The sequence below is a fragment of the Metopolophium dirhodum genome, chromosome 6 (genome assembly GCF_019925205.1).
Source record: "Metopolophium dirhodum isolate CAU chromosome 6, ASM1992520v1, whole genome shotgun sequence".
Taxonomy (NCBI): Eukaryota; Metazoa; Arthropoda; class Insecta; order Hemiptera; family Aphididae; genus Metopolophium; species Metopolophium dirhodum.
The window spans coordinates 889163-901148 of record NC_083565.1 but is presented as its reverse complement, the minus strand read 5'-3'; the positions used below and the strand labels follow the sequence as shown (position 1 = coordinate 901148).

Sequence of the window (11986 nt, the reverse complement as noted above, 5' to 3'; positions counted from 1 at the left end):
GAATACCCTAAGCGCCACTCGGTGATGCCCGAGAACAATTTTCCTCCTATAAATTTGTCAGTAGGCAAATTTACATGCACGCCCAATTAGGAGAGGATGATATACAGCTATTCAGAATTCAGAAAATACTGATGACTGTAATCTGCACTTCTGCATGTTAAGTGAAAACCCCACTAAAAATAGACGGTTACCTGAAAATGTTCTCAAAACTAAAATAATCATAATCTTTTAGTTTAATTTTTACTGATGGAATATGAAATTTAGGCTGAAAACTAATGTGAATAAATTATTATATGTGTAACATATATTTTGATACATATGCTATTAAAAACAATAAATTACTCTTTACACGGTATATACAAATTACATATTTCATGTTCAAATTTCCCACTTTTATCTTTGAAACAGTTGTCTAAACATATATGAAGGTACACAATTGTAACATAAATTATAAATGTTGATTTTAAATAATGTAGCTACCTACTTATAGTAGCTTTAAAACTGTATGCAGGTAATGTTTACTCAACATTAAAAAATACCTACTTTCTATGGATTTTTAAGGATGTAAAAATCAATTTTTTTTTATATCCTAAATATAAAAATATAAAAGTTTGAATATATTATTTTGATTGTAGATATAAAAAGATTATATTATGTTTTTGTTCATTAAGACTTAAGACTAATATAATTATGACGTTTATAGTTTATACCGATGTTTTGCGTAATAATTATAGAAAATTAAAACCTTAAAAAAAAAATTATGGATCGAAGAATACATCACTTATTAAATAATTTGCTAATCCTTATGTTATGTATCATTGTTATTTACAGTATCTTTACAGCGTATTGTCCGGTTAAGAATAAATTGTATTCAAGAAAATCATACAAACATGAAAAGAAAATTAAAACCCAAACAAATAATGATGAACAGGTAATTATATAATAATAATAATAATAATTTCTTTATTACCAGTTAAAATATTGTACGTGTGGAAAATATACAAAAAATAAAAAAGACTAGCATTCCTCTTCACTGAAGGGAAACTTGGCTAAACTTGGTGAGAGAAAAAATAATAAAAAAAATTTTGATAATGATTTGCAATTACAAAGAGATGAGAAAATACAAAAAAAAAATAATATAAAAAAAAACAATTAAATAACATCAACAATAACAATTGTTAGTCAACATTTACAGTAAAATACTAATACTAAAATAATTAATTGAACAAGAAAATTAAATAAAGAAGGGGATACATGTTTTAAATATGTGTTAAAATAATATAACAGCTATAAGGATAAAAATATTGTAGTTAGTTCAAATTATATAATGAAGCATTTTTTTTTATATACATTATTATAAATCCAATTAATTTAAATTAAATTAAATTTAAAATGAAGATAGTTAGTACAACTTAATACATTTTTAGAAATCTTTTCTAGAGACCTCAAACCGACTTGCAAATACGTATTTGCAGTTTTTTTTATTATTTATGAATGGTATTTCGAAAAATGTTCTCTTGTGTTGTAAGTTTGAACTTAAGATTTAATTGCATTTGTTTTAAATATAATATAGCAAATAGCTTGTTTTTTGTATAGACTATTAATATCTAATAGGTACTTGTAATATTTTTAATAATTCCACTGAGGTAAAAGTTTTAGATTTGCCTATAGGATTATTTTTATTATACTTTTTTGTGCGACTGCTAAGCCTACTATTAATATAGTGTTACAATACCACCCCAAGCAATTTTTCCATGTTGGATTAATGATTGTACCATTGCAAAATATGTTACTCTGATTATATGTTTATTAAGTATTTTTATAACTATAAAGTATAATAATTAATAAGTATTAAGTAGGTTGTATAGGTAGATACCTACCTACTTAAAAAATGACAATAAATTACTAGCTATAATAAACATGACATGTTTATTATATAATATATGAGACAATATTGTACTAAATTTATATTTAAATTTACCGTCTTCAACGCACTATATAATTTAGATTTAATCTAGATATAACCAGTGATAAACATATATTAAACCACCGCATCATACGACATATATAAGTACCTGTACTTTATTTTAAAAATATGCGCCTATACTTTCTATTGACCAACCTATGTTTTTGAAATTACAGATTGTGGAAACTGTTTCAGCAATTGTAAGCAAAAACTCCAATCGTATAATAAAACGAAACAAGTTTGAGAATTTACCGTGGTATTTCGAAGGTTAAACCTCATAATAATATTTAATAAATTATAACAATTATTATTAATACACACAAAAAGTGTTACAATGTTTTTAGTTTTTTTTCTATAAATACCAATAAAATTGTATTCGTTAGGTCAAAAAACTTTAAAATTTAATACAAGGCTCCTAATATCAAAAATATCAAAAATATCTAAACACAATTTTTTTTCATAAGCATTTAAAGTTCATATTTTGACAAAATACGTACAAATCTTGAAAATGTGTAAATTATTTTGAGTAAGAAATTCATAAAAAATTTCATTTTTAAATCCAAGTTTTAACAATTAATTCAAGATTACTCATAAGATTCTATACCTTTATCAAAAAAAAAATGTCTACCTGAAAGTCTACTTAAATAATTTTAATGAACGTTTGTAGTTGAAATTTTTATAAGATTGGTATTCACTCGATATCTCATGTAGTGACCATTACAATGACACACTTGTATCCTAATGTATACAGAATAGTGACACCCTCTTACCCACCATTTTATGATTGATCTCATTATTAATTAATAACTATTTAAACAAAACAAAATTTCAAGGTAAAATATTTCATATTATCTTAAGACTAAATTTTATTTACATAAATAAAGAAATTGATTTTGTTAGATGGGATACAAGAGCCTAATAAAGCGGAAGTGGACCCTACGACTGGAGTTAGAATTTCACGATTATGGCCTGAAGAAAAAAAAGGTAGTGACCGTGTAGAAGAACAACTAATGTTTATACCACCCAATTATCAATATGAAAATACACCAATGAAAACGATTTTACTATACAACGGTATAAGTAACTGGATGGTTGATGAAGGACAAAGTGAATTTCTTTCAAACGATTGTCCAGTGAATAGATGCACACTTTCAACTAAGACAAAATTAATGTATTCGATGGATGCAATTTTATTTCGAGAGGAATTCTATGATCCATTATTCGATACCGGTCGCAAAAAGCGTAGTGAACAAGTATGATAAAATGCATATGTTTAATTACCTTAATAATAGTTTAATTTAAATTTTAAATTTTGTGTAGAAATACTAGAAAAAAATTCATTAAAAAAACAAAACAATTAAAATAAATATAAATGTTCTTAACAGATATGGATTTTATTCTTCCTTCAGTCAGCATATTACTCGGGATTTGACGTAGGAAATGATATGATTAATTGGACAGCTACATATCGACACGACAGTGATATTGTCATACCATACGGACGATGGGCATATTTTGATCCTTCAGTGACTCGAGTTGAACAGTTGAATATGAATTATTCTCTAAACAAAACGAAACAAGTGGCGATGATAGTTACTAATTGTGATACTGACAATCAAAGATTATTATATGCAAAAGAATTGGGCAAATATATATCTGTTGATATATATGGTCAATGTGAAGGATATAAAATGAACAAATTTGATAATTTTTTACAAATATTAGACCAGGATTATAAATTCTATTTGGCTTTCGAGAGTTCAAATTGTATCGATTATGTGACAGAAAAGTTTTTTATAGATGGACTTCAGTAAGCTTATGACATTCTTAATACCTAATATTAAATATTTCATATTGACTATTATTATATACAAAATTTATTTTTTGATTTTCATATTATTATACAAATAATTGCAATATTACTTTAATGTGTTTATTATTAACTATAAGATGATCAAAGCACATTTTTATACAACTTTAACAATTATAAAACTGAGAACCGAACTTTTGAGGACCAGAGGAGCACTAAACCGACTTATAATATGAATACAATTAAAAAATAACGCATTTACAATTTCAAAAAAACGTTTAAAACAATTTATAAATGACCAATGTCATTGCATTTAACACTTAAAACTGATTTTAAAATAAGTCTACCTGTGATTATGCACCTCGCTACCCATGAATAATATATTGTATGCCTAATATAATATTGTACAACTTTTTGTGCGATTCTGAATTGTAATACTTACAGCTGCAGCTAAGCAGCTTTGAAACCATGAAAGATACAAAAACTTTCATAGTTTTCGATATTATTTGAAATAATGTCATGCAATAATTATCATCAATAACAAATTATCGGTTGGCAGGTACAACGTTCTATCGGTCGTGATGGGCGGGCGCCGGGAGGACTACGAACGGATGGCGCCCAGGCGGTCGTACTTGCACGTGGACGACTTCGACTCACCCAAACGGCTAGCCGAGTACCTGAGGCAGTTGGACGCTGACGACGACCTGTACAACGAGTACTTCCGATGGAAGGGCACTGGCGAGTTTATCGACACAAAGTTCTTCTGTCGGCTGTGTGCATTGTTGCACGACGACGACGCTCCGGCCAAGCACTACCGGGACTTGGAGCGATGGTGGCGGCCTCCGGACGTGTGCGATCATTCGACGAAGTGGCTTAAACCGCCGCCAGTCGAATAACGAGTGTTCGGGTGACCAAAGATTAGCAGCCAGAAGGGTTTTCGCGGTCACACCAACTTACCTGCACCACAACCATTATTACTCAGAACGAGTTTTGCAGAAGATGCAATCATTCGCAGATGTATATATTAAGCTCAACTATAAGACAAATATTTTTTTTTTGACGGGGGAATGTAAATCTTATATTTTTCTTTATTAATCTGTGTTGATATTTTCCCCCTATACGCTTCTCCTAAGCTAGTATATTTCAAATATCTTGTAATAAATATAAATTTATATCAATATTTGTATTACATAATATACCTATAATATTTATCCAGTAAATGATTCATTAAGTTATAACTTTATAAGCATCCACACCCCGATGCAAGGCTGAGCATTAACGAGTTAAAAAGTTAAAGTTAAGTTAAAAAGTTAATTTTATTTTAACTTTTTAACTTAACTAGTTACTTTTGGCTTTTCATTAACTTAATTGTTAACTTACTAAATTTCTTTCTTAATTAACGTGAAATTAAAAAGTTAATTTTTCATTTTAAGAAGTAAGTTAAGTTAATTTACTTTGTTTTTAATTTTATAATATTTCACTATTTCAGTTTATTTCGTTTTCATGCCAAAAAATTTGTATCGTAAATTGTTTAAAGTTAAAAATGTATATCATTCGAATCTCACTATTATAATATGGAAATACTGTATGAAGTATTAACTATATCCTATAATTTAGTTTTGGGTTGGAAAAAAATTAAGTACGCTAGCGACGCTAGCGTTGTATAAACAAATTAACTTTTTTTTAACTTAATAAAAAGTTAACAAAAAGTGTGTATTAACTATTAACTTAACTGAGTTAACCTATAGTTAAATTAACTTTTAACTTTTTGTTACTGATGCATATTAACTTCACTTAACTGAGTTAAAAAAAATCATTAACTTGCCCAGCCTTAGCCCCAATGTGTTCCTTTAGTTATGGATTTTTTTTATGAGGTGATTAGAATTATATATATATAGGCAATAATAAGTTGTACAAGATACGCATTAGTAACGTTACTAATCAAATATATTAAATATTAACAGCAGGCACGTTATTTCAGTGATTTCCAGTTGGTGCCAAAATGTTTGCAGTCCATTTATAAATCATAGTTATAAGTTATAGCATCATTCAGTGGAAGTTAATACTTACATAGTACTTACTGCAGGAGCTATCATTAAAAATATCAACAACCATAAAAGCAATGTTAAGACTTTATTATTATACTTCACATTTTGATAGGAAATGTGTTTTCTTATAGAAATGTAAAGAAAAACTATGCTTATTATTGCTTAGTATTACGTTTAGATATACGTTTTTATAATAAATTATATGCATATGAATATATATTATTATTGTACCTGCATTATACACTATACAGTAAACACGTGTACCTATTAAAATTGCCTGTAGGTTTCAAACAGTTGTTTAAACATCCATTTTGTTTCATAAAAAAATATTTCAGTCACATTTAAAACCATGTAGGTATACAGTTATTTAGTTGCTATTGAACAGCGGAAAACATATTTTTCTATCAATGCATTTTCGAAAAATAAATTATTAGGATTTTTTTATAAAAAATATTTAACATAACTTATAATAATTATTAGCTGTAAATTAACAATTAAATTTACCACAACGAATGTAATTCTTATTAGTCTTATTGATATGTCATTGGCTATCAAACATATTCAATAAATTCATTTTAAAAAAGACAAGAAAAAAAATATTATGACGATTCGACAGTTACGTTGTCTACTGATTCTTGCATTATGTATCTCAGTTTTGTATATTATTTATACGGCGTATTGGTTAATTAAAATAAAATATAATTTGGAGAAGTTAGAGCGACCAGACAAGTACAATGAACCGAAAGTGAATATTTCGGGTAATTTCAATCAACAGGTAGTTACAAATTCGTATTGTTTAATTTTTTTTTAATTCTATTAAATTAATGAAATTACTGAATTTTTTTTAATTCCATCAATAAAATATTTTGAAAAAATCGGGAGAGAATTTGAGAAACCTTTTTAAAAATAATTAAGGGGAAGCAGTTCAAGTGTGACGAGAAATAAATATATATTTTTTTGAAAAATATAATGAATATTTAAAAATGTCGAAAATTTTAGGGCTACTGCTTGATTACTCATAAACTATAATTAAACATTATAAATTATGAATATTATACTTTGTATTTTTCTTTATAACAAATCTAATCAATTTAATGTAGGTACTTGATACAACAATCTAAACAATTTAATATATATATATTTTTAGTTTTAATATTATAAATTTTAATCATTGATATTCAACGAATTTAAATTTGTAAATGTGAAATTACATAAATCGAAATTATTATACAGAGCCATCCATATTTTTCGGAGCCAATTATAACTGTAACGCCTTATAACAAAGAAATGGAATGGAATGAAATTGCGAACCCACCTCTACCGTGGTATTTCAAAGGTAATAACAATTCATCAATTCATAATAATTTCATTTTTATTATTACGGATGCCTTGCTACACGGGTTGTATAATTTTTATATTTACCTACCTAAATGGATAATCATTAATCTATATAACTATATTCTATATATATTATATTTCATAGTTATAATTGCATTGTCCATGACGTATATTATTAATTATTAAAAATTTTCACCCTCTAGTATATTGTACAAATAATTATTAGAAATTCCAAAATATTACCATGTATCATGTACCTATACCTAATTTGTTTTCAGATGGTACAATAAGACCAACCAAAGCTCGATTGTTCCCATCAAGGTCTTGGTTAAAACTTTCACAAGTGTGGCCTAAGGAACACATAGACAGTGATCGCGTGGAAGAACAATTAATGTTTGTACCACCACATTATGATCATATCAATGCACCAATTAAGTCAATTTTATTATACAACAATATTAATGAATGGATGGTTGATAGCGGGCAAAACGAATTCATTTCAAAAGATTGCCCAGTAAATAGATGCACAATTACTACAGACAAATCAAAAATCTCAAACATAGATTCAATTTTATTCCGAAATGAATTCTCAAATCCAGGTCACATAAAGACCGACAAACAAGTAAGATCAATCATTTAAACAGTACCTACTGCAATTAAGAGTTAGGAATATTGAAGAATTCCTGCAAGGACAGATATTATACAAATATAGTATATACTAAATCAAGCTAGTGGGTGTAAGCTATAAACTGTACGTCTGTACCCATTTGGTAGGGCGCCACTATGTTCACAGCTATAAATTATAATGACTCAATAATTGCTATAAACTGCAGACGTACTGGTTGTGTTTAGATAACAATTAATTAAGAACTTTGAATTTCAATAAAGTTAGTATATTTAAAAAATGAAATTTTAGAATCTGAGCATCTAAATGTATTGATTTTGCAATGATGACTGATGAGTGTGTTTTTTTTGTCTGTCTTCGCATTTTGTAGTAGTAAAAATGCTTAGATTCTCAACCTCAGCATCTTTTCTGGTAGGAATTAAAATCTAGATTATACTCAGGCGGAGGTCAACAGTAAAAATGACTGTACCTACATTTCTTATTAGTTAGAAAATGCATAAAACCTAATTAAATAAGCTTTCCAGTTTCCGCCTTTATAAAATTGTTGTGTGCTCCACAGATATGGATTTTGTTTATTGTCGAGTCAGCGTATTATACAGATCTTAACGTTAACCATGATTTAATCAATTGGACTGCTACATATCGTCATGACAGTGATATCGTAACGCCTTACCAACGATGGGCTTATTACGATCCGTCAGTGACTCAGGTTGAACAATTTAATCGAAATTACGCACTAAATAAAACGAAACAAGTGGCGATGATTGTTTCAGATTGCAACACTGATAATTACAGGGAACTATTATATGCTAGAGAGTTGAACAAATATAATATATCTGTAGATGTGTATGGTGACTGTGATGAATTAAAAAAAATCGAATCTGATAAATTTCTACAAATGCTGGACCAGGACTACAAATTTTATTTGGCTTTCGAGAATTCAAATTGTATCGATTACGTGACTGAAAAGTTTTTTGTCAACGGACTTCAGTAAATATGCATAAATATATCTAATACATAATTATTATTAAAAAAAAATTAAATGTCGTTCGTATATAAGTAGCATATTACTAGATACTTTTCCTCTATTAGAAAAGTTGAGGAATCGTAGATATGTTTTTGGGTTTTGCACAGTGGAAAAATATCTATAGTAGCTTGTTACATTTTGCTAGCAATTCGCTAGACCCTAATTTAATTTTTTTATTTGTGTTTCTATGGCAATAAATAAAGCGTAACAAAAACTAGCCTAGCGAAAATCGATTAGAAAAAAAAGTTGTACCCAGCCCAAAAACATATTTATATTTAAAAAAAAATTAGTTTCACACTATAAAATATATACAATATTATTATATATTATGTAGCTAAAATACTCATTATTATAATGTATAACGTTTAGAGCTATCGGTATAACTGTTGTTGTAATACGTTGGTACACCTAAATATTAAATAATATTTTTACCGATTGGCGATTACGTTTATTATCAATACATTTTTAACTTTAAATAACATGAACATATTTCGTATATTACTGACTACGGACCACGAATTAAAATATACTGGAATACTGGATACCCGACGATACATGATATAAGGAGCTCATAAACTGACTTTCCAAAATTGTAGAGCCGTAAACTGTAAAGGTATACTAGTGATCCAAGGGAATTAATAATGTATACTAATGGATTGACTATGATCATTTTAAAATATATATAATAATATAATAAATATAATGTAATGATTTATTTTAAAATTATTATTTTAAAGCTTTTAAGCATTAATTTAATTCGAAGTATTTACAGATTTGACGTTAAATTATTTTGTAAAAGTTGCCACTAATATGACAACAAGCGCAAGATGTATAGTTAGCAAGTTTTAACAGCTGTTCTGGCAAGTCAGTTTGGGTTCTAGAAAAATAGTTGTTTATATAGTTAGTTATTCGTTGGGTATCCAGCAGTATATTTTAATTTGTGCTACTGACTACTGAGTATTGGAATATTATTAAGTAAACGTTTCGCATCACATAGGAATAATGTTCTACCGGTCGTGATGGGCGCTCGCCGTGAAGACTACAAGCGATTCGCACCTGACCGATCTTACGTGCACGTGGACGACTACGAGTCGCCCGAACAGCTGGCCAACTACCTGCGGTGGTTGGACGCTGACGACGACCTGTACAATGAGTTCTTTCAGTGGAAGGGCTCCGGCGAGTTTATCGACACAAAGTTCTTCTGTCGGCTGTGCGCGATGCTACATGACGACGGCGCGCCGGCCCAGAGCTACCAGAACTTGGACCGCTGGTGGCGTGGACCGGGTGTGTGTGATGACCGTGGTCCTGAGATCCCGACACAATTGCCGCGGCCGCCGATAGCGGATAATGACAAAGAAGAACAATGACGGAAGTGGAAGTGCCTGCGACGTCTATAGACTTGTCTTTGTACACATTCGTACCCACATTACTATAATATAATATTGAAGTCTGTCGGTGTACTGTAGACCTGCAGTAGTATCGTCAACTCTAGCAAGTTCATTTCTCTGACCCCCCCCTGCATTCAAAATACTACAATTTTTTATGTAATTAATTGAATTACAATATACAAATAGCATGTATTTACTGGACTATTTTCTTAATTTTCACACTTTTAGATTATATGTGTAAAACCAAACCCGAAATTCGCACGTCATTTTACCAACCTATTTATCCGTTTAAACTCAAATTACTTGACCCTTTGTGGGGCCTGTAGGGGAAATGAATTTACTAGGAAGGGGAATGATGTATGAATTTACCTGACGGGAAATTGTTGGCTTTACACAAAATCTATAAGCGTGCAATCGTGCAAATTACGAAAATATTCATTATTCGTCCAAATACTGAAAAATAGGTGAGTATACCTAATCTAAATATTCTGGTTGCATCCAGGAGCGGCTCCAGAGACATGGTTAGGGGGCCAAGTCATAATTTTCAGACAATTTCGATGATTTTTTTTGTAATTTTGTTTTTAACAGTATACAATTGTTTAGAAATTCAGCTTGGTGGGGGGGGCGGCCCCTAGGGCCTCCCTAGAGCCGCCCCTAGCTTGTATCATTCTAATTAATTGCATAAAAAATTGTAACATTGAACATTCTCAATATGTAGGGGTCAGAGAAACGTACCCAATACCCATACATAACTATAGGGTGATGCTTTATAACCATATAGGGGATGTTGGTGAAGTTTGAACTCCTACTTTGAGCTATCGACTTTAAAACAGTGCCAAACAATCTTCCTCTGATAGCGTCTAATCCCATTCTCACCCCCCCCCCCCTAAATTAGACTTTAAGTAAAATCAAAAGTTAGAAAAAAATTGTATTATACCTATCCATAGTCTGAACTCTATATGACTAGATTATTTTCTATTATATCAAATACCTATAGGTATATACCTATTACCTATTACCTATGTACTAATGAAGATGCCTGCAGGGCTACAGCCGTATATAATGTCTTGCTGATATATGACATATATAAACATAAAACATATACCTAGTCATACTCATGTAGACTGGCCACCGGCGTACAAAGTATATATTCAATAGACAATAGTTACATATTCATCAACATTTTACATTGTAAATTTAAACTTACTCAATAAAACTTTATCCATTTTGTAATTAGAATAAAACGTTTTATACAAAAATTGTTCTAAGAAAAATATCTGTAAGAAAAACCTTTAGCCATTAAAATTGAGAATGCGTGTATCGAAAAGGTTACAATTTTGAAATGTCCTCAAAATGTGTATTTCAATTTGCCTACTTATTTTAACCTATTGAAAGCTCCATATTAATCTGATGTCACCCAACCGAAATATTTAGTGGTACCTCTTTAGCGTGAACAGTGGACAGTGAACACACTACTTATATTATACCGTCTACACATTACATATTATATTATATTATTTGCTTACTATGTGTAGGTATATACATGCGTGTAGCCGTGTAGGTAACAAAGCTATATTGGTATAAAATAACTAGTTATAGACTCAGTAGTAGGCAGCTTGGGGGGCTTGGACCCCCTCAAAAAATAATAATATAATATATATTATAATTTAAAAAAAAATGTTTGGGGCTTGAACCCCCCCTCAACATTTTTTCTATTTGCGCCACTGGATTGTATAATTTAATTATTTTCACAAAAATAAAAATATTTATGAAATATACACATA

General features: G+C 29.5%; 2 protein-coding genes across 2 annotated transcripts; both read left to right on the top strand.

Annotated features, from left to right (window-relative positions):
• Positions 1–576: 576 nt before the first annotated feature.
• LOC132946799 (glycoprotein 3-alpha-L-fucosyltransferase A-like) lies at positions 577–4956 on the top strand. Its single transcript, XM_061016881.1, has 5 exons — positions 577–931; positions 2143–2233; positions 2867–3219; positions 3352–3776; positions 4336–4956. The coding sequence occupies exons 1-5, from the start codon at positions 761–763 to the stop codon at positions 4670–4672; spliced, it is 1377 nt and encodes a 458-aa protein (XP_060872864.1). The 5' UTR covers positions 577–760; the 3' UTR covers positions 4673–4956.
• A 1209-nt stretch (positions 4957–6165) lies between these two features.
• On the top strand, positions 6166–11551 carry LOC132946798 (glycoprotein 3-alpha-L-fucosyltransferase A-like). Its single transcript, XM_061016880.1, has 5 exons — positions 6166–6599; positions 7058–7160; positions 7441–7784; positions 8347–8777; positions 9812–11551. The coding sequence occupies exons 1-5, from the start codon at positions 6426–6428 to the stop codon at positions 10179–10181; spliced, it is 1422 nt and encodes a 473-aa protein (XP_060872863.1). The 5' UTR covers positions 6166–6425; the 3' UTR covers positions 10182–11551.
• The last annotated feature ends 435 nt before the right edge of the window (positions 11552–11986 follow it).